At 38.9% G+C, this 24,422-nt stretch overlaps 1 protein-coding gene across 2 annotated transcripts in view; it reads right to left on the minus strand.

The window, feature by feature from the left end:
• The window catches only part of BBOF1 (basal body orientation factor 1), a 42,271-nt gene that overhangs the window by 6,392 nt on the left and 11,457 nt on the right, over window positions 1-24,422 (minus strand). The window contains exons 3-11 of one of the 2 annotated variants that reach the window (XM_070416752.1): window positions 22,380-22,445; window positions 20,487-20,630; window positions 15,012-15,092; window positions 14,113-14,183; window positions 13,297-13,441; window positions 9,646-10,139; window positions 6,928-7,029; window positions 2,195-2,269; window positions 1,729-1,843 (exon numbers count right to left, since the gene is read on the minus strand). In XM_070416752.1, coding sequence (XP_070272853.1) covers window positions 1,729-1,843; window positions 2,195-2,269; window positions 6,928-7,029; window positions 9,646-10,139; window positions 13,297-13,441; window positions 14,113-14,183; window positions 15,012-15,092; window positions 20,487-20,630; window positions 22,380-22,445 — 1,293 coding nt within the window. Of the gene's footprint in view, window positions 1-1,713; window positions 1,844-2,194; window positions 2,270-6,927; window positions 7,030-9,645; window positions 10,140-13,296; window positions 13,442-14,112; window positions 14,184-15,011; window positions 15,093-20,486; window positions 20,631-22,379; window positions 22,446-24,422 lie in introns of those variants that run through there. The other variant, XM_070416743.1, reaches the window with a different exon arrangement.

A 24,422-nucleotide genomic window follows, 5' to 3' on the forward strand; every position in this document is an offset into this window, starting at 1 on the left:
TTTCAAAATCAGGTGCATATACTTATAAGTATTTTTGGTACCCAGAATTAACCAATCTGATACAACCTTATTATGCAACATGACCAATAAGTTGCAACTGTATTATATGACCTATATATTTATGGTTCAAGAGAGGGCATTCTCCTTTGAGACAGCATGGAGGGACCTGGAGAGTATTATGCTAAGTGCAATAAGCCAGTCAGAGAAAGACAAGTATCACATGATCTCACTCATGTGGAATCTAATGAACAAAATAAACTGATGAATAAAATGAATCCAGCGACATAGAAGCGTAGAACAGACTGTGGAATCTCAGAGGGAAGGCAGGGGAGTGTGGGTGGGTGGTAAGTGATCAACCAAAGAACTTGTATACATATATGCATAACTCATGGACACAGACCATAGGGTGGTGAAGGCCTGGGACTTGGGGGTGGGGGTAAAGGTGGGCAGGCAGGCTAGAAGGAGTCGGGGGGGGGGGGGGGGTGGAATGGGACAAATGAAATACTTTCAACAATAAAGATTTAATTTTAAAAAGGGGGAGGGCATTCACACCAGACAGCTATTTTGTGTTGGCTACTGTCATTCTTTTATTTGGCAATCTAAGGGAAAAGAGGTCAGTGCTCCTGACTAGTCAGGTTTTGCATATTTTAAAAATTCTTATGGCACACCAGTTGAAAATCACTGAGTTAAGGTGACTAGAATTTTAATAAAATACATTTATGACCCTACTGGGTCTTCCTGATTTATTTTGTTTTATTCCAGTTTTGCCTTCCTAAAGATGAGGCAGTAGAAATTTATAGAATGTCCCTTGTTTTATCTCTTATCACAGCTGGCAACTGATAGTGATATTTAATCCAATCCAACAACTAGAGGCTGGATTGAATAAAAGGTCATACTCTCTAAATTCCAAGTGGAATTGAATCATAGAGACTCCTAAATTTTCCTTATATTTAACGGAAATCACTTTTTAAATAATACTAATCAGGAGACAGCCGATCAATGATTCTTATCATTGACGTTTCTCCCTTCCTCTATGAAATCAATAAAAATATATTTTAAAAAATACTAATCAGAATCATGAAAATGGCAGGTATAATTAAATTAGAAGATGTTTCAATATTTTAAAAAAGAATTGTGTTCCTGTAATTGGAATCAATTTATTTGGTTAGTTACTTGCTACTCAGAAGTTTCTTATTTCTTAGATAGAAAAAACAATTGTACAGTTGTTTATGCTAGTAGCAGCTAAAAAAATGAGTGTTTTGCTCTGATGTGGCCTCATTCTCTGATTTTACATTGTACTAATTATGAATAACAAGCACAAATAAAAAGCTCTTAAAAAGAAAATGGTGCCATACTTACTTATACCAGTAAGGCCTCTATCCCCTACCTGTAGTGACATAGACTTCCCACCTCTGTCCAAAGCCAAGAGTTAAATGGGTCGTTATGTTTTAATTCTTACATAAAAGATAGTACATATTTTGGCTAGGCTGTAGATTTCAAAAGGCAATTTATATGTTTTCAACACTAAGAGGCAAAACATGCATTTGCATTAAGTATATGCCTGCCTTATGTGGATAGTTATAAAAATGTCCACAATCTCATACTAGTATTAATACTCATTTCACTGATACTTGAGATAGGAGAGCTAAAGAACTGTGACTTAGCAAGAAGCTCATGGGGAAAGGTAACAGTTATATGTATTGTTTGGTTAGATTACAGACTCCTTACCATGTCAGACTTATGTGATCCTTTCTGAATATTGGATATTTCCAGTTCATGAGAAGAGTCTGAGATTGGTACTTGCTGGGTGATGAACGTTTGATCTTGAAGCTTACTTTCATCCCTTAAATAAAGACAAAGAGACCTGTCAACAACCATGCATACATGGAATCTAGTTCAGAACAATAGAACCATTGTGATCAGGCTCATGTTCATTGCTTTGTCAAGAAAGACTTTACTTTTGCCCTGGCCAGATGGCTCAGTTGGAGTGAGCATCATCCCATACACCAAAAGGTTGTGGGTTTGATCCCTGTCAGGGTACAACCTAGATTGTGGGTTCGATTCTGAGTCAGGGCACGTAGAGGAGGCAACTGATTGATGCTTCTCTCACATGTTGATGTTTCTCCCTTCCTCTCTAGAATCAATTAAAAAATCATATTCTTGGATGAGGATTTTTTAAAAAGAGAGGCCTTACCCAAATTCCTCTGTTTGTCCATTGTCTGGAACAACATATTCTGAACCTGGAGTTCTAGAGCTCTGATTATATTTCCTGTAGTGGGTAAAAGTTAACAATGAGGCAGTGTCTCCTTGTGCCCTTATTTCAACTATAAAAGTGCTAAATTAATGCTTCCATTGGATGGGCTTCTCATTTTCAAAAAAAATGATGTTTTACACACACATAGAGGCAGTGTAATGTTAAGGCAAGTTAATATAAACTTATAGTCTCTTAAAGTTGAGACATGTTGAACTTAAGAAATGGGAAATATTTATGGAGAAGATCATGATGATGCTACATAACAGCTATTAATGGTGATGGGCAAGGTTAAACCAGAGTACTGACCAAAACAAAACAAACATAAAACATGGCCAGAAAAATTTCCTTCCTCGCCAGGACCGGTTTGGCTCAGTGGATAGAGCGTTGGCCTGCGGACTGAAAGGTCCCGGGTTCGATTCCGGTCAAGGGCATGTACCTGGGTTGCGGGCACATCCCCCCGTGGGAGATGTGCAGGAGGCAGCTGGTCGATGTTTCTCTCCCATCGATGTTTCTAACTATCTATCTCTCTCCCTTCCTCTCTGTAAAAAATCAATAAAATATATTAAAAAAAAAAAAAAAAAAAAAAAAATTTCCTTCCTACAAAAAGAACCACAGAACACAGCATAAATGGAGAGACAGCGTATAAAAATTTCTCTCATACTTTGGCAAGTCTGGTTAAAACACAGGAAATAAACATATCACTAAGTCAATATTTTAATTTGAAAGTGAGCTTAACAGTTACAAAAAGTATAGTAGGTTTTTTTTGTTCTGTTTTTTGCCAGCAGATAAAGACACATATCTCCTAAAACTTGCCCTCAACTAGGTGCACATGAAAGAAGCATAAATCTATTCAAAATCTGGCTATCCTCACCCTAGCTGGGTAGTTTAGTTGGTTAGCGCATTTTCTTTGTCCTGATATGCCAAGGTTGTGGGTTCAATCCCCAGTCAAGGCACATACAAGAAGCAAAAAATGAATGCATAAATAAGTGGAACAACAAATCAATGTTTCTCAAGTCAATTTTTTAACCCATTCAAAATCTGGCTATCTTAAATAGTCTAATAATGTACTTTAGATACTACCAGTGCCTAAGTTATAGCCAGAGTTGTTGCTGATGCATTAGAGTACAGTTTATTGATTATACTAGTACATACCCCTTTGACTTAGCTCACTCACAAAGAAAAATACTGAACTATTGGATTCACAATCATATACAATCTACTGTGAATTCTTACCAACTTCCTAATTAATCTATTTTCCTTGGTAGACTTTTTATCATTTAATTCCTCCCTATTATTAGGTTTCTTACTTAATCTCATCTTTATCTCAACATTTCACCATTCTATTCCTATATTCTTTTTCCTTCATCTAACACTGGCATGAGATTCCAGTAGGCTTAGACATGGTTTCATTGCGGCCAGGTTCAAGTACATTACTAAGATTTCACTCAATTTCCTGTTTCTCCAGTATTGAAAACAACACAGTATGGAACTCAAGGTCTGGAACTCAGGCTGTATTCCCTGGGAGAAGTCAACTCACAATGAGACAGACATTCAGTACTTATAGTCTAGATCAGTGATGGCAAACCTTTTGAGTTCGGCGGGTCAGCATTTTGAAAATCCCTAACTTAACTCTGGTGCCGTGTCACATACAGAAATTTTTTGATATTTGCAACCATAGTAAAACAAAGACTTATATTTTGATATTTATTTTATATATTTAAATGCCATTTAACAAAGAAAAATCAACCAAAAAAATGAGTTCGCGTGTCACCTCTGACACACGTGTCATAGGTTCACCATCACTGGTCTAGATTGTACCTCCACATCTTCAAAAGACTACCAGAGACATAAAGAAACTTCGAAGTCCTTTATCTTCCATTTAGCCAATACTTTAAACTCCTCTTGTTTGGTTGTACTCTTCTTTGTTCCTCTGTTTATTAATTGTGGTAATTCCTAAAGGTTCTATCAGCCCTTTACTTTTCTACCTACATCCACTTTCCTAAACTCAACTACCAATTTTCATTAAACATGCTCAAATCTCTCTCCCTAAACTATCACCTGTACTCCAAACACTATTTACACATGCCTTAAGTATTTTTTACTTCAATATTGCCATCATCTCCAATTTGACACTGAAAATACTACTTTCTGTTTCTTCTGCCTAGAATGGTTTTTCTCCCTTTTTTAGTCCGACTTACCTTTGAGAGGTCAGCTCAAGCTTTTACTTCCTCAGAAATATTCCTGACCTCAATTAGGTCAGATTCCCCTAATCAAGGCTCTCATGCCACTCCTTTGAGCCTATGTCATAGGTGTACTTTTGAATATATTTATGTGATGATTTGAATAATGACTTTCTTCCCACATAAACCATGAACTCCCTGGTATTAGGCATGTCTTTATTTGCCCACCATGATATCCTCAGTAAATAGCAGCAACTCAATATGTATTTGTTAAATGACTCAGATAGATTAAATAAAATTTAAATATTTCCCTCACATTGGCTTTTCAGATTTTTCATTTGACTTTAATACTGCCAATCTTTTATTTCTTAATCTAAAAACTTAAACGTTTACACTTTGTTGTCTTTATTCCTTTTGTCCTTTATCACTAAGCTATTTCTCCTTCCCGTCTTTCAGCTTCCTTTTTTCTGACTGCTCCCACTCTTACCTAACCCCCTCACTACCACATGAGTAGTGCAGCAGCTTCTACTGGTCCCCACCTCTATTTCTGTCCTCCAAGCCATCATATTGTCTTTGTTAGGTTCTGGTCAGCTCTGAGAACAATAACCTGTGAGCCCTTCCAGTGAAATTATGAGAGTATGGCTTATTGCTCTTTGTATTCCTTTAAGATAAAGGAGAAAAATATGTTACACTGCTCTAGAATCTACAGTAGCATAAGTTCAGGCTTTTCTGCATGGTTTTTAAAGGCTCATCATAATATAATCTATAGATTAATAATCCTTATTTCTTATTACTAATTATTCTCTAGCACAGTGGTTCTCAACCTTCCTAATGCCGAGACTCTTTAATACAGTTCCTCATGTTGTGGTGACCCCCAACCATAAAATTATTTTCGTTCCTACTTCATAACTGTAATTTTGCTACTGTTATGAATCGTAATGTAAATATCTGATATGCAGGATGTATTTTCATTGTTACAAATGGAACATAATTAAAGCATAGTGATTAATTACAAAAACAATATGTGTTTTCCGATGGTCTTAGGCAACCCCTCTGAAGGGGTCGTTCGACCCCCAAAGGGGTCGCGACCCACAGGTTGAGAACCGCTGAACTAGCATTACCACACTTCTTCAAGCTAGGCAGTTTTTCCTCAATGTTCCCAAAATACCTGATACCCATTTCTACCTTGGGCTTTTGCTTATGCTGTCTACTTTGTCCCTTGCCTAATGTGTCCTGCCCCTTCTCTCAACTATTCCACTCTCTTACAAGGCACCCACAGAGTCATACTTCCTGTCTTTCTGACTGAAGTCTTCTTCCCTGACTACTCTAGCCCATTGACATATTGTCTGAACTCCAATTGTACTTTATTGTTCCATCTATTTTTTTCCTTATTATTTTTGGTTTTGTTTGATCTCTTTGAGATCAAAGGCAATGTCTCTTAATTCTGTTGAATCCCCAGAATATCTAACATAGTGCCAAGCACATAACAGACAATCAGTAAGTGGTTGATTAATTTTACCCACTTTATAGTTCATTACCAGGGTTATAGTTACTGATAAAACATAGTGGAGAGAGTGAAAACAAATCATTAAGAAGAATTATTTTAGCCTGGCTGGTGTGACTCAGTGGTTGAGCTTCGACCCATGAACCAGGAGATCAAGGTTCAATTAATTACCCATCAAGGTACATGTCCGGGTTGTGGGTTTGATCCCCAGTAGGGGGTGTGTAGGAGGCAGAGCGATAATTCGCTCTCATTGTTGATGTTTTTTCTTTTATCTCTCTCTCCCTCTCCCTTCCTCTCTCTGAAATCATTTTTTTAATTAAAAATAATTTTTAAAAATATCTGTAGATTTTTGTTTTCCTTTTTAGGTCTTTTCCTTGGTATTAGAGAGTCTCTTGTTAGGTAATAAAAGATTCTCGCTTATTAGAGATTAATAATCAGCTTAAAAAACCATTTACTTATCTTTCTAGACCAATAAAATCTTAACACTTGTTATGCTTCTCTACATTACCGGTCATTCAGCTGTGCAATATTTTTTTTAAAATATATTTTTTATTGATTTTTTATAGAGAGGAAGGGAGAGAGATAGAGAGTTAGAAATATCGATGAGAGAGAAACATCGATTAGCTGCCTCCTGCGCATCTCCTACTGGGGATTTGCCCACAACCCAGGTACATGCCCTTGACCGGAATCGAACCCGGGACCCTTCAGTCCGCAGGCCGACGCTCTATCCACTGAGCCAAACCGGTTTCGGCCAGCTGTGCAATATTGTACCTTCTTAGCAAGCATTACCTTAAACATCTAAAATTAATCTCTTTTCTCCTCCCTTATTTATTTATCTCTGAGAATTGCTTAGCTAAACAGTATGACCCTTTTATATTTTCTGATCTTTTCCTAATCCTTTCATTCTAAGTGAGAATAAGTTCATTATTCCTAAATGATTTTAAGGATTGATGACAACTTGGTATTTTACTACAGAAACAGGGATTTACCTGGGACCAAAACCATTCATTTTTGCAAAAAGCAATCGTAAGACTTTCTCCTTCTGCTCCCATGTCAAATCTCCAATATCCACATTTCCTTGAATATCTGTCCTGAAGAATATCAAAGGAAAAGGAAGTGAAAAGGAAAAATATGGTCAAAGTAAGCATCTCCTTTTTTGTAAAAATATAAAATATGTACATACGAGAAAAGAAAATTTCCAAAATATGTAAATATGAGAAAAGAAAATATATCTCTCTCCCTCTTCCTTCCTCTCTGAAATCAATAAAAATATTTTTTTTAAAAAGAAATAAAACTAGCCAAAACCGGTTTGGCTCAGTGGATAGAGCGCCGGCCTGCGGAATGAGAGGTCCCGGGTTCGATTCCGGTCAAGGGCATGTACCTGGGTTGCGGGCACATCCCCAGTAGGGAGTGTGCAGGAGGCAGCTGATCAATGTTTCTCTCTCATCGATGTTTCTAAGTCTCTAACCCTTTCCCTTCCTCTCTGTAAAAAATCAAATATATATGTCACACAAAAGGCAGAATAGGAAGAGTCCAGTTTCCTCAGTAACAATGTATAGAATCAGTTTATGTACCTTCCTCTGAAAACTAATATACTACTTAATATACATAGACAAAAAAATTTTTAATATATTTTTATTAATTTCAGAGAGGAAGGGAGAGGGAGAGATAGAAACATCCATGATGAAAGGGAATCATTGACTAGCTGCCTCCTGCACATTGGACCAAGCTCACAACCCAGGCATGTGCCCTTGACCAGAATCAAACCTGGGACCCTTCGGTCCATAGGCCAATGCTCCATCCACTGAGCCAAACTGTCTGGGGCCATAGACAGAAAACTTTATTTATTTATTTATTTATTAAAATATATTTTATTGATTTTTTTACAGAGAGGAAGGGAGAGGGATAGAGAGTTAGAAACATCAATGAGAGAGAAACATCGATCAGCTGCCTCCTGCACACTCCCTACTGGGGATGTGCCTGCAACCAAGGTACATGCCCTTGACCGGAATCGAACTTGGGACCTTTCAGTCCGCAGGCTAATGCTCTATCCACTGAGCCAAACCGGTTAGGGCTAGACAAAAAACTTTAAAAGAAACTGCCTTATGTTTGATAGGGACTCAACTTGCTTGGCATTAAATAAATTAGAGGGAATTGCAGAAGATATGTTGGTAAAAAAGAGTGTTATTACAGACTTCTGAATACAGAAAGAAGATTTAAAAATTATACACTGTGTGGACATTTTTGAAGAAGAGTCTTATCTTTCAGAAGCTAATAACCATGTCTAACCTTTCCAGCAGCTAATTTAAAAGAGCATACAAATTAATCCACTAAAAAATTATTTAAGGCAGAAAATACATTTTGAAGCACTCTTAGTAAGATGTTAAGTACATAGAGGTCTGGAGTCCTTTTAAGTTCCTTGACTTAAGGCCTTTGAAGAATCTAATTTCATTGGGATATAAAACATAATTTTAACAATAATCTTTAAAAATGCACCATAATTTAATCCGTGGTTTATAGGGGGAAGTGTGCTCCAACAGATAGAATTGCTAAGGAAGCAATTAATCATAGAATATAATCTACAACTGTTTCAAGTATTCTGCTACCTTTATCATAGTAGCAGTACATCTCAAGGAAACTTGTGGGGACTTTTGGTTAAAACAATGATAGGGGCACTACTGGGTGTCTTCCAATTCAAGGGACAGTTCTGTATAAGAAAGAATTGTTACAATGAATTGTTACTGGTATATTGATTTTTTAAATAATATGTTAGGTACTATTACCTATAGATTTCATCTCAGAATAGTAAAGGGAATATCTATATCTATATCTATATTTACATATATATATATATATGTAAATCTATATATATAAAAGCCTAAGCAACTGAATGACCAAGCGACCTAATGACCGTTTGCTATGACGCTCACTGACCACCAGGGGGCAGACGCTCGAGCAGCTGCCCCCTGGTGTTCAGTGCATTCCCACAGCAGGAGTGCCACTCAGTTGACTGACGGGTGCCAGACACTGGGCTCAATGCTGGTAAGTGCACCTGTGGTGGAGCAAGCCTCTCCCACCTCCATAGCAGCACCAAGCAGCAGCTGCAGCAGGCGCAGTGGGCCAGGATGAGCGGGAGCAGCGCGGCGCCACTTTGTGCACTACTACATCCCTAGGGGGATGTCGGACTGCCAGTTTCGGCTCGATCCCAGCAAGCCAGACTGCAAAACCAGCAGTCCGACATCTCTCGAGGGGTCCCAGATTGTGAGAGGGCGCAGGCCAGGCTGAGAGACCTCACTGGTGCACGAATCCGTGCACTGGGCCTCTCATTATAAAATATTTATGAAAGTATGTTTATAAAAAATGTTTAACCTGAATCTAATTAAACCTTTGTAACTAGTTTATAGGAAACAAAATAAAAGAGCATGTTAAAAGATACTGCAATGACATTCTATGGGAAAAAGTAATCTAGTCTCTTTAACAGTTTCTCTTATGATGAAAAGAGGGCACCACTAACAATATTTATTAGGCCCCACAAGCTATGCCAACATAGGGGTTACAAAGATGAGTTAGTTTCTATCCTCAAGTACCTCACTAAGTAATCTACTCAATACTTAGATATTACCAAACTGAATTTTTCAAGGTTCTTATTTCTCTAAAGACACAAAAATAGCAGCACAAAAGATAAAATATTAAAGTGTTATTAGTACCATTTACTAGCCTCTTTAAGATCCTGGTCCACACTATTGGTGCTGTGCTCTCTGCCATCAAATGTTCGAATTTTGGGATATTCTGTTCTTCCTGCGAACGCCTCTCGCATTTTTAAATTGAAAGCAGCTTGTGCCATCTTCTTATAATGCAACCTGTTAAATGCAATCTCTTGCTTCACTTGGTGTAGAGCATCCAAAAAGAAACTTTCCACTTCTGTTCTCTCATCTAGTATGTTCTTGGCCAGTTTCTTCACTCTATTCATTTCCCTATTCTTCTTCTGAAGCAGGTTCCGCAGTTTGTAAATTTCAATCTGATCACTTTGGTTGTTTACCATTGCCTCCTGCTTCTGTTTTAGAACTTCAGTCTCAAACTCTCTAGTCAGACAACTCAGGGCAGTCTCCAAGCTTACCACCTTCTTCTGAAGATTTTGGATTTGTGACTTCTGCTGGGTAAGTTGCATAACCTTTTCCTTAATCAACAGATCGTTGATTTCCTAAAAACAGAAAGAGGTGAGAGATTTCTTTTTTCTTTAGTCAATTTCAGAACTTAAAAGTTCCTCTCTAATTTCCATTACTTTGTGAGATTTGAGTATGATGCCAAGTTGAGATGGGATATTTTAGAATTCTGTGTATAGAGAGTAAAAAACATCCTAGGTCCTTGTCTAGACTTGTGAAGACCACTGATTTTGCCAATTAAGAAACTTTCCTTCCCCTAAAATCTTGAAAGGTTAAATGTTTTATATTATCAGAAGGGTAATTCCAAAATCAGTATGACTATACAGTAAAAACATTAATTTAACAACTATATACTGGAAATTCTGGCAGTTTGCTAATTACCTATCTCAATGTCCATTTTCTCTTTCCTCCTGAGTAATAAAACCCCAATTTTTTTCAGGAAGGCAGTAAACTCAGTTGAAAATTACCTATCTCCCCTGTGGTTCAGCATAGCGATGTAGGTTCTGATCAATGAGGTGTAAGTAGAAATGTGTGTAGGACTTCCAGGAAGACCGCTAAAGGGAGGGGCATATATTTTTCCTTCTTGTCCTTCCTTCCTGCTATTTTAGTAATGATTAGAGTTCCAGCAGCTGCTGTAGGCCATGAGGTGACTTTGAGGATGTAAGCCACATGCTGCAGAGCAGAGTTAAGGAACCTGGGCTCTGTTGGCTTTGTGGCACTACCATTCCAGTTCTGACTTCCTTTAGGTGACAGAATAAACCCTTATGTGATGATGCCTCTGTTGTCAGAGCTGTTACAGCTGAACCTGTTCCTAAGTGACTCAGAGACCAACTCTAAGCAAAGCGAAATGAGTATTCTCAAGTAGTAGATAATAGGAGCTGTATTTATGTTTCTGATATATCCTTTATAATGCTAAGTCTAATGCTTCTTAGTCATTCAGTAATTAATCTTTTGAGATAAGAAAGGTACATCAGCCGAAACCGGTTTGGCTCAGTGGATAGAGCGTCGGCCTGCGGACTGAAGGGTCCCGGGTTCGATTCCAGATAAGGGCATGTACGTTGGTTGTGGGCACATCCCCAGTGGGAGATGTGCAGGAGGCAGCTGGTCGATGTTTCTCTCTCATCGATGTTTCTAACTCTCTATCCCTCTCCCTTCCTCTCTGTAAAAAATCAATAAAATATATTTTTTTAAAAAAAAGAAAGGTACATCATTCAGACAGAAGAAAAATGATCCCTTTGTCCTTATGTATCTTTAGTATACTCAACTAGAGGCCCGGTGCACAAAAATTTGTGCACTCGAGGGGGGGGGTCCCCTCAGCCCGGCCTGCACCCATTCACAGTCCAGGACCCCTTGGGGGATGTCCACCTGTCGACTTAGGCCCACTCCCCAGGGGATCAGGCCTAAGCTTGCAGTCAGACATCCTTCTGGCAGCCAGGGAGCCCTCGGGTGATGTCCGACTGAAGGCTTAGGCCCCCAAGGGATCCGGTCTAAACTGTTAGTTGGACATTCTTAGTGCTGCCACAGAGGTGGGAGAGGCTCCTGCCACCACCACTGCACTGGCCAGCCATGAGCCAGCTTCTGGCTGAGTGGCACTCCCCATATGGAAATGCACTGACCACCAGGGGGCAGCTCCTGCATTGAGCATCTGCCTCCTGGTGGCCAGTGCGCATCATAGCAACCAGTCATTCTGTCATTCAGTCAATGTGCATATTAGCCTTTTATTATTATTATATAGGATGTCCCTATTTCCCCACTTTTGCCCCCTCTACCCAGCTCTTGCCCCCACTTCTCTCTGGCCATCACCATACTGTTGTCTGTGTCCATGGGTTGTGCATATATTTTCTTTGGCTAATCCCTCCTTTAAATTCACTTCTTTAAATTTTTATTTTCAGATAAGTGCTTATAACTGCACTATTATATATTTTCTATTATATCATTTAGAATTAAGATATTTTTTAATTGAACCCTTGTAAATTTTAGCACAATTTAATAAATTATGCTAGAAGCAATTAGGAGATTTTTCATGTAATGCATACACACTTCAATTAATATTTTATTAATCTTCAATTTTTTAATATTTTAATTTGAAATAATCTCATACATGTAAAAACAACTATAAAATACTACAGCATATTATATGTACCCTTCACCCAATTCCTTAGGTGTTAATAATTTAAACATAACCATTATGCAACTAACAGAATTTGTAATATATTTTTCTTATAATCTCTTTAATGTTACTTAATCCATTTACTTTGTTTTTGTTAATCTTCACCCAAGGATATTTTTCCATTGAATTTTAGAAAGAGCGAAGGGATAGGGAGAGACACATTGATTGGCTGCCTCCTGCACATGCTTTGATTGGGACTGGGGATCAAGTCAACAACTGAGATACATGCCCTTGACTGGAATCAAACCAGGGACCCTTCAGTTCACAGGCTAATGCTCTATCCACTGAGAAAAACAGGCTGCAGCTTAATTCATTTACTTTTAATCTATATATGTCTTTATATTTAAAGTGGGTTTTGTTTTTGATTCACCCTCATAATCTGTCTTTTAATTGGTGCATTTATGCCACTGACTTTCAGTGCATTTATGCTCACTGATAGAGTTACTACCATATCAGGCGGCTCCTGGGGCTTCTGGGGCGGGGCTGCCTTGCTGCCCAGGACCCGCTGATCAACCAAGTACTGGGAGGCAAGGCGGGCCCGGCTCCTGGGGCTTCTGGGGCGGGGCTGCACTGGATAGCAGTGTGCTGGCGGCCCGCACTGTCCCGCCCTGCTTGTAGTATGCAAATTAGCCGCCATCTTTGTTGGCAGTTAATTTGCATATCATGCTGATTAGCCCATGGGAGGCATAGCGAAGGTACGGTCAATTAGCATGTTTGTCTATTATTAGATAGGATGCTTAGTATTTATCAACTTAATCCTTAAAAAAAAAATGATAGGGCCCTGCCAGTGTGGCTCAGTGGTTGAGCTTGACTCATGAACCAGGAGGTCATAGTTCGATTCCCAGTCAGGCACATACCTGGGTTTCAGGCTAGATCCCCAGTAGGGGGCATGCAGGAGGCAGCTGATCGATGATTCTCATCATTGATATTTCTATTTCTCTCTCCCTCTACCTTGCTCTCTTTGAAATCAGTAAGAACATATTTTTTAAAAAGATAGGAAGCAAAGTCTAAAAGAGAATTGGAACCTTTTGATATAAAAGGGAAGTTTTAGACTCTAGCAACTTCGCAGATTCTTTTTGTAGAGCATCAGCTTCCTTCAGGTGGTAGTCAAGAGCTTTCTGGAGAGAAACATTCTCTTTAAAAACAGCTCTTCCAGCACTGTTCAATTGCCTGAAATAGAGAGACACAAGATTTCAAAACAGAGGTCTAAGTTTCAGATATTACCAAACTAGGACAATTATTGCTTTATCCCCCCAAATTAATGATAAGGACAACCCTGACAGTTTGCTATTATTAACCCCATTTTTAAAAAACATATTTTTACTGATTTCAGAGAGGAAGGGAGAGGGAGAGATAGAAATATCAATGATGAGAGAGAATCATCGATTGGCTGCCTCCTGCACGCCCCCTACTGGGAACCGAGCCTGAAATGCAGGCATGTACCCTTGATCAGATCAAACCTGGGACCCTTCAGTCACAGGCCCACACTCTATCCACTGGGCCAAAAAATGGGGTTAAGGTATTAACCCCATTGTGTAGATAAAGAAATTTAATTTCAAAAAATTAAGGAATCTACCACAGTCCATTGGTATATGTGTTGAGAACCAGTCTAATTTCAAAGCCCAGGTTCTTACCTGCACATGATGCTGCTACAAAAAGGGTGGAGAGGAAGAGGGTGGAAACACAAAGTTTTCTTTATGGAAACAGTGAGGGAAAATACGCCAAAAAATTCAAAGAAAGAAACCAGGAGAGAAGTAGGAAGACAACATGATAAGAACAAAACAAACTTGAAAGAAATAAGAGAAGCTATTAAAAAGGGGAGAATGGCAGCAGTCTCTTACACAACAGCTTCATGATGGGCTCTCTCTGCCAGCATTATTACCTTCTTTTCAGCTTCCTGTTCTAGTCGGTGCTAAAGAAGAAAATAGTCTGTTTTAATACAGAGTTATATTTCTAACAACAAATTTACACATCAAAATGTTAAGTATTTTATAATGTCAAAATACTCCTGTCCACATGACCTGATGTGAACTCCACCTATTGATAGAGGAGTCAGAAGAATAATGTGAATACAGGAACCTTAGGGTACCTCCCAATCTCATTTAAAGAAACAACATGACAAATAAATAGGAAAAAAATTCCACATTACTATGGCAAAGCAGAGCTGAGAGAACTTTCTGCTAAATAAATGAGGAGACTCAGTATCTATGAGAGGGATGAGAGTCATTCATTCATTCAACGAATTTCTATGGAGCAATAATAGTATACCAGGTTTTTTAAACACTGGAGATTCTGTGGTGAACAAAACAGATAGGGTCCCTGCTCTCATGGAGATTACATACTATGATTGGACCCAAACAATAATAATAATTAAAATGTACATCATGTGTAGCAGAGTGACCGCTCCAATCCCACCTCCCCTATATAATGAGGTACATGCATCTTTAGTTCCACCAGGGAAACACCAAACTGAGGGAGATATGTCTGAAAGCATTGGTAAGATGACAATCTCACTTGGGGGTTTCAAGAATCTCTAACTGGGAAGGGAAAAAAGACTACACATTGAGATATCTAAAATAGGTTTTATTTTCCTTATTTTTTATTCTACTGTGATTTTATAAAAAACAAAACAAAACTAACAAGGTACCAAATGGAAGGTTGATATCTCAGAGTGCATGTAAATACATTTATGTTGTTCTGGTAAATGAAAGAATTTTAAGTTAACCTTAATATATCATACCTTTTCTTTAAAAAACCTGCTTTCCAATTTTCTAAGCGTCTCTTGATGTTTCCGCTCCGTGTTCCTTAAATTCTCCTTCAGCTAAATTAAAATAGCAAAACAAAAAGACAACAACAACAGAAAACCTGGTCAATAGGAAATGAAATTGGGGTTGATTGAGGCATATTCCTAGGAAATTCTCAGTAAAGAAACATTTTCTGTTATACTTTACCTCTTAATCCTGAACACACAGAAAAACTCCAAGTCTTTGCCTGTGAGTACTATATTTCCCCCAATCTTCTCTAGATTTACATGATCAGTATTGAGTTCCTAAAAAATCTTTTATGAATAACAGTTCTCAAAACATTCAGACAAGTTATCCTCATAATCATATTTTCTCTTTTTTTTTTAATTCTTTTTTTTTTAAATATATTTTATTGATTTTCCACAGAGACGAAGGGAGAGAGATAGAGAGCCAGAAACATCGATGAGAGAGAAACATCGATCAGCTGCCTCCTGCACACCCCCTACTGGGGACGTGCCTGCAACCCAGGTACATGCCCCTGACTGGAATCGAACCTGGGACCCTTCAGTCTGCAGGCCAACGCTCTATCCACTGAGCCAAACCGGTTTCGGCTCATAATCATATTTTCTAAATGTCTTTCATTTTAACCATGTGGACACACAGAATCATATTTTACAACTGAAAGAGACCTGAGGAGTCAGACTATATAATCTCTCAATTAATATGGAAATCCCTCCTATGAGAAGAACATTTAGAAACAGAATATCATTAGTTCAAATCCCATTAATTCACTAAGCTGACCTTTAATAGTTCTTATTTTTAGAAAATTCTTCTTAGTATTGATCTTAAAAAACATCTCCTTATGATTCCCACAGATGAATCATTCTGTCCTCTAAAACTATCTACACTAATAAAGGAGAAATATGCAAATTGACCATACCTTTGCAACGCCCACCAGCCAATCAAGAGTATGCAAATTAACCCAACTAAGATGGCAGGTTAATTTGCATATGCAGCGGCTGAGTGGCTGGGGTGGGATGCTTGCATCGTTGCCATGGTGACAACACAGGCATTCAGCACCACCTCAGCCACTCTGGGCCTCTGGGCAGCTTGGGAAGTTGGAAAGGTGGCTCCAGTCTGGAGTGAAGGTGGTGCCAGCAGCCAGGGGAAGGAAGGCCCATTCTTGCATGAATCTTTGTGCATCAGGCCTCTAGTATATAATAAAAAATACATTAAAAAAATTTAAAATATATTTTTGTTGATTTCAGAGAGGAAGGGAGAGAGAGATAGAAACATCAATAATGAGAGAGAATCATTGATTGGCTTCCTCCTGCATGCCCCACTCTGGGAATTGAACCCACAACCCAGGCATGTGCTCTGACCATGACCTACTGGCTCATAGGTCAATGCTCAACCACTGAGTCATGCCAGCTGGACAAAAATGAAATAAAATTCTTCTAGGTAAAGAAAGTAGAGCTAATTTAAAGCTATGATCTCACCTGGCCAGTGTGGTTCAGTGGTTGAGCAATGACCTATGAACCAGGAGATAAGGGTTCCACTCAGGTCAGGGCATATGACCAGATTGTGGCCCAATCCCCAGTAGGAGGCATGCAGGAGGCAGCTGATCAATGATTCTCTCTCACCATTGATGTTTCTCTCTCTCCCTCTCCCTTCCTCTCTGAAATCAATAAAAATATATATTTTTAAAATTAAAAAAAATAAAAATGTCCAACAACAAGGGACCAATTAATAAATCATGATACATTTACTCAATAGAATTTCATTTATCTAGTCACAAGATTTTACAGAAAAAATATGTAATGGCATTGAAAAATGCTCACGTTATATAAATGTTCACAAAAATCAGGCTAACAAACAATTTGTACATCATGACCTCATTTTTGTAAAAAATTTTAAAAATAGATTTCTTGCATTGCTGGCTTGGTGGTAATAAACTCTCTCTCTCTCTCTCTCTCTCTCTCTCTATATATATATATATATACACACACACACACACTAGAAGCCCAGTGCACAAAAATTTGTGCACTCGAGGGGGTCCCTCAGCCCGGCCTGTGCCCTGTCACAGTCTGGGACCCCTTGAGGGATGACCACCTGCTGGCTTAGGCCCGCTCCTTGGGGGATTGGGCCTAAGCTGGCAGTCAGACATCCCTCGGGCAGCCCGGAGCCCTCGGGGGATGTCCACTTGCCAGCGGGGAGCAGGTCTAAGCTGCAGTCAGATATCCTTAGCACTGCTGAGGAGGCAGGAGAGGGTCCCACCACCACCACTGTACTGGAAGCCATCAGCCTGGCTTGTGGATAAGCAGAGCTTCCCCTGTGGGAGTGCACTGACCACCAGGGGGAAGCTCCTGCATTGAGCATCTGCCCCCTGGTGGTCAGTGTGTGTCGTAGTGACCAGTCATTCCCAGTCGCTCTGCTGTTAGGGTCAATTTGCATATTACCCTTTTATTATATAGGAGTGCCTGGCCAGCCTGGGTGAGGGGCTGATGGCTGTTTCCAGGCTGGCCACTGCACCTTCAGTGTGGGGGTCCCCACTGGGGTGCCTGGTCAGCCTGGTTGAGGGGCTGAGGGCTGTTTGCAGGCTGGCCACAGCCCCTTCAGGGTGGGGGGGTCCTTCTGGGATGCCTGGCCAGTCTGGGTGAGGGGCTGAGGGCCGTTTTCAGGCTAGCTAAGCCCCCCAGCGGGGACTCTCACCCCATGAGGGTGTGGCCAGCCTGGGTGAGGGGCTGATGGCTGTTTGCAGGCTGGCCACGGCCCCCAGCTAACCAAGCTCCCAGTGGAGGCTGGCTGGAAGCAGGTATTTGGGATTTATTTGTCTTCTATAATTGAAACTTTGTTGCCATGAGCGGAGGCCACAACCAGCTCAGGACAGGCAGGAAGCTTGGCTTCCTCCATCGCCCAGGCAACCAAACCTCCTGCTTTCTCCAGCTCCGTGGCTGCTGGCTGCCATCTTGGTTGGGTTAATTTGCATATAGTCACTCTGATTGGCTGGTGGGCATGGCTTGGGGCATAGCGAAGGTATGGTCAATTAGCATCTTTGTCTTTTATTAGTGTAGAGATATATATATATATATATATATATTTATTTCTACATTGCATTTTTATGAAAATACTAGAGGCCCGGTGGCAGTCTTAGGCTCCCCGGGGGATTGGGCCTAAGCTAGAAGTCAGACATCCCTCTGGAAGCCCGGGAGCCCTTGGGGGATGTCCACTTGCCAGCAGGGACCAGGCCTAGCTGCAGTCGGACATCCTTAGTGCTGCTGAGGAGGCAGGAGAGGCTCCCACCACCACCACTATACTGGCAGCCATCAGCCTGGCTTGTGGCTGAGCAGAGCTCCCCCTGTGGGAGCACACTGACCACCAGGGGGAAGCTCCTGCATTGAGCATCTGCCCCCTGGTGGTCAGTGTGTGTCATAGTGACCAGTCATTCCCAGTCGCTCTGCTGTTAGGGTCAATTTGCATATTACCCTTTTATTATATAGGATTCAATGGCTATCTCTAGGTGTTTGTGTGTGTGGTGGAGAGAGGACAACTTTTTTTATCAGCTAAATTTGCTGAAATGGGTATCATCATTTTGTCAAAAACAAAGACAAAAAAATTTATGAGGGAAAAAAAACTGCAACCTACCAATGTATTATTCTTCTGCTAATCAGGTGGATAGAATTTTGTTTTCTTTAGAATATATGTTTTGACTACCTTTTTATAATCTAAATGTAATTAGCCTCTTTTAAATGTATACAGTGAATTTTATTACCCAGTATAATTAATTTTCTTCATTTATGTATTACCTCTCCCCTTAATTTTAAGTTCACGGGCCTCCACACCTGCCTTAATTCTTCCATATTCCACAGAACCACCTTAATTTTCCCCATAAGCCTTTGAATTTTAAGTCTTCCTGGCCCAACAGTCCTCTTTGAAGAGATATGAAATCTGTCCCCTAGGTGGCAACATTGTTCTTTAAAAAATCCCACTGCATCCCACTAGATTATGAACTAGTTCCTCATTCACTTTGATTCAGAATGTATACCTCCACATAGAATGTCTATTTTGAGAGTTTCTGAAAAGTTAAGGAACTTAATTTGATTCAATATGCAGCATTTTCATATAAAACAGAACTTAATATTCCTTCTAAACTTTTCTTTTTCAGTTTTATTGAGGCATAAATGACAAAACTGTAAAGTATTTCAACTGTACATAGTGATTATTTGATATATGTATACATTGTGAAACGGGTCCTCCCATCTAATTAAAAGAAAAGTTGATATCCCTTCAATTACTTTTTTTTTTTGAGAGAGAGGAAGGGAGAGGGGGAGAGAGAGAGAAACATTAATGATGAGAGAATCATTGACTGGCTGCCTCCTGCATGCCCCACACTGGGAATAGAGCCTGAAACCTGGGCATGTGCCCTGACCGGGAATCGAACCATGACCTCCTGGTTCATAGGTCGATGCTCAACCACTGAGCCACACCGGCAGGGTTCCCTCCAATTACATTTTTAATGAAAAGTCCCACTCGGCATTTAACAAATATTCATTGAGCTAAATTACTGTTTATCTTGTATTTTTGATGAATACAAAGGACAACACTGTTTGTACTTTGAAGTATTTACAATCCACTAGGGGAGATAAAACAAATGATAACTATAATATCAAGATAGAATAGGTTAAGTGGTATAAAAAGATACAAAATGCTATGGGGACACAGAAAATTACTTTTTTTGGCTAATAATCTTATTTTTTTCAGAGAGCTACACACCACTGTTAATATAATTCTATGTCAAATACACTATTTTAAACACTTTCCATATATGAACTCAGTCCTTAAAATAACACTATAAGACTCTTATTCTCCTCATTTTACAGATGAGAAAACCAAGGTATAGAGAGGTTAAGTAGCTTGCCCAAAGTCAGCTACTTATGCCTGGCACTCATCTATGACATTTGTTGCATTATGATCAATGCAATAAAACTATATTCTGAGATGAGAGGATGGAAAGTAAGAGAAAGAGCATAGCAAGGTCAGAGGAATTTTCTAAAAGTACTGTTTTCTTCATCTCACCCACACCTATCCAGAGAGCCTTTTAAAATTTTCTAAAATTATCATTCATCTGTCTAAACATATTTTCCTTTAGGACTTTGCTACTTTGCCCCTACTGTTTTCAAAGAACTGTAGTTTGTTTCTTATTGAAGTTACTCTAAAATTTTGACTGCTGATAAATGTGGAAGTTATGTGCTGCTAAGATTTGGTTAATTTACAAAGGAATCAATGCTTAGAAAAAGAAAAGTCTAACCATCAAGACCTTTTGTATCCAGCCTTAAACTGATGTCTTACACTTACTTTTATTGTAAAAAAAAAAAAAAATCCCTTTACCATCTTATATGAGTAAATGTCAGTGAAGGCTTTTGCAGACATAGTATTAATTCTAACCTCCTTTTTAAAAGAAAGAAACTTACATCATCTAATTCTTTCTCCACTTGGATTTTTCGTTTTTGGAATTGTTTTATTGTTTTTAGCTCTGTCTGAATCATGCCAATTTCTTTGGATTTCTGATAGAAACGTCCCTCCAGGTCATTTATTTGCTCATTATACTTTTGTTCCTGTATATAAAAACAAAAAGAAAAACAGGTAAATGAGTTAGGAAAAAGAACAGATATCCCGCAGAATCATGTTCCATTTGAAGCCTTAAGCCATTTGTCTATCCTCTTTAAAGAAATGTTCCCTTTTTATTTTTGTGTAAAGTTTTACTTTCTGTTAAAAAATATCAAGTGCGTTGAATAAAAAAAAAATTCTAAGTAAACTGATCTTGTATAGAAAATGCAGATATTGCCGAAACCGGTTTGGCTCAGTGGATAGAGCGTCGGCCTGCGGACTGAAAGGTCCCAGGTTCGATTCCGGTCAGGGGCATGTACCTGGGTTGCGGGCACATCCCCGGTGGGGGATGTGCAGGAGGCGGCTGATCGATGTTTCTCTCTCATCGATGTTTCTAACTCTCTATCTCTCTCCCTTCCTCTCTGTAAAAAATCAATAAAATATATTTTAAAAAAAAGAAAATGCAGATATTTATTAACAAGAGGCATAAGACTAAAAAAATTTAATCTGTAAGAACAATAAATATCGTTCCTGACCCTAAATTAAAATTAGTAAATTAAGAGACAAAGGGAGGGCTAATATCTCTAGTAAAGAAAGCAAGGAGAAGGTGGGAGAAAGAGGAAGGAAGGAAGAAGAGAGAGGAGGAGAAGAAAGAAGGAAGAAGAAAAAAGGGAAGAAAAGGAGAGAGAAAAGAGAGAAAAAGGAGGAGGAAGAAGAAAAAGGGCCAATACAGCAAAAACAACAATAACAAACAAACACAACACACATACACACACACACACAAACCACCACACCTGAAATATCAAAAGTAATGCAAATGACCCTCAAATATATGAAAAAATGCTCAACCTAGCTCACAATAAGAGAAATGCAAATTGAAATACACTGAAACACCATTTCTCACCTATCTGGTATATTTTGAACACATGGACAGAAGTTAGATTTCTCAGAATATACCATGTTTGATAGATTTGACTTTGAAACCACATAATTATAAATATTTATATAATTACATACTTTTATATGCACAATTAGATTTTTCAAAAGCAACTCCTAAATATCAAAAGCAAACTGTGTTGTTGAGTTGATGGCATAACCTCACAGAAAGGAATTATTTCAAGTGGTGTTTAAACCTTATAATTTGATAGTAGATTCCTATTGGCATATATCAAGGAGAAAAGGGCCTCACAAAATCTTAAAACTGTTCCCACTAATCTATGTTGGTGGTAGCATTGGTATCAGTATTCTGTGACTGTTGATGTATTGAGGTTTAAAGCAACTACAAAATTATATTGGTATCATTAAGAGCCAGGATTGTGGGCAAGGAAGAAAGGACACACTTAACTTTATAAGGAGATATAGTTAAGTAAAAACCCTTTATTCCTGCATCTGAATTGAAAACATTAGTGTGGACTTATAATATATTTTGTGACATATTTTTATCTTTTAAAAAATTTCTTTATTTATATTTTAATCTTTTAAAAATACTGTGCATACATATTTCCTAACTTTTGGCCTACTGAAAAGCCGTAGGAAGAATGTAAAACTTGGGATCAGTAAGCACCACTAATACCAGATGGTTTTCTATAATAACATATTTTTATGTTGTTTTTTGAGCTTCTGTACAACAGACGTGTGAACTGTAAGGATACTGAGCTGCTCAGATGACTGATTCATTTAATCTCATTGTGTCTTAAAAATGAGCTTGTCAGAAAGCTGACCACCCAGTAAGTGTATTAATGTACATTGATACTTACCAATATTTCCTTCTCCTCTTGGGCTTTTTCCTTTGTTTCATTCAACTGCTGTTTTAGTTTTTCAATCTGTAGAAGATGAAAATACAGAGTTAGGAAGGTGATGAAATTGCTGTGTTCTTCCTTTATTACGTAGCCTTGATTTCACTTATTAAAACCAGTAGGGTTGGAGAGGTTGAGTAAGGAGGGAAGAGGAGAGGGAACATACTTCATACCTTTAATCTGCTATTGCTAGTTTCCCAAACCTGGCTATAATACGAATTACCTGAGTAACTCTTTTTTTTAAACTGTGGTAAAAGAATACAACATTAAGCCCTGGCTGGGTAGCTCAGCTGGTTAGAGCATTGTCCCAATATGCCAAGGTTGTGGATTTGGTACCCAGTCAGGGCACATAGAAGAATCAATCAATGAATGCATAAATAAGTGGAACAAAAAAATTGATGTCTCTCTGTCTCTCTGTCTCTTTATCTTTCTCTCTCTCTCAAGTTAATGAATACATGTTAAAAAGAGAGAGAGAGAGAGAGAGAGAGACATTGCCCCACTTGTGTGGCTCAGCGGTTGATTGGTAACCTATGAACCAGGAGGTCATGGTTTGATTCCCAATCAAGGCACATGCCCGGTTTGGGGGCTCGATTCCCAGTAGGGGGCGTGCAGGAGGCAGCCGATCAATGATTCTCTCTCATCACTGATGTTTCTATCTCTCTCTCCCTAAATATCAATAAAAAATTTTTAAAAGAACATTAAATTGACCATGCTAACCATTTTTATTTTTTAAATATTTTTATTGATTTCAGAAAAGAAATATTAACCATTTTTAAATGTCACTTCAGTAAAGTATATTCACATTGTTGTACAACGAATCTCTGTAACTTACCATCTTGAAAATCTGAAACTCTTATACTCATAAAATACTAATTCCTTTTCCTCCTTTACCCAAAGCCCTGGGCAACCACCTTTCTACTTTCTATTTCTGGATTTTGACTACTTTAGATATTTGATATGAATAAAATCACACAATATTTATCCTTTCATGACTGGCTTATTTCACTGAACATAATGTCCTTGAGGTTTATCCATGTCGTACGTAGCATGTAACAGGATTTCCTTTTTTAAAATTTTGATTCTTTATTGTTTAAAGTATTACATGTCTCCTTTTTCCCCCATTGACCTCTCCCTGGTTGTTCCCACCCCATCTCCAGCACATGCCCTGCCCCCCTACTATCTGTGTCCATGTGTTATGTTTATATGCATGCATGCAAGTCCTTTGTTTGGTCTCTCCTCCTCTACTCCCGTTCCCCCACCCCCCACCCCCCGCCTTCCCTCTGAAGTTGGATGGTCTGTTCGATGCTTCTATGTCCTGGGTCTATTTTAGATCATCAGTTTATGTTGTTCATTATATTCCACAAATAAGTGAGATCATGTGATATTTATCTTTCTCCAACTGGCTCATTTCACTTAGCATAATGCTCTCCAGGTCTATCCATGCTGTTGCAAATGGTAAGAGTTTCATCTTTTTTACAGCAGCGTAGTATTCCATTGTGTAGATCAGGGGTCCTCAAACTACGGCCCGCAGGCCACATGCAAATACAAATAGCTATGGGTAGCTCATTGTTTTGATATGCATTTCTCTTATCTGGGTAACTTTTTTAAAATTTCATTTCTTAATTACATTTGACATTCAATATTATTTTGTATTCATTTCAGATGTATATCCCAGTGATTAGACAATCATATACTTACAAAATGGTCCCCTCGGTGGGGGGGGGACCCACCTGGCACTGTACAATATTATTACAATATCATTGACTATATTCCCTATGTTGTACTTTACATCCCTGGGACTATCCTGTGACTGTGGGAAGCCACCACTTTCCCAATACTGTCATAAGAGTGCACCAAGGAACACAGAAGGCCGATGGGCCTTGGGCATTAGCAGGCTGACGCTAAGCACCGACTGTTCTGTGTTGAGATAGTGGTGGCTCGAAGCAATTTCCTGAATGAATAGCCTCAAAGTAAATGTTTACTGAAGCTTACTGATATTTACTG

Source organism: Myotis yumanensis, unplaced genomic scaffold, assembly GCF_028538775.1.
Source record: "Myotis yumanensis isolate MYYU_CA2020_CCGP unplaced genomic scaffold, mMyoYum1.0.hap1 SCAF_1, whole genome shotgun sequence".
Taxonomy (NCBI): Eukaryota; Metazoa; Chordata; class Mammalia; order Chiroptera; family Vespertilionidae; genus Myotis; species Myotis yumanensis.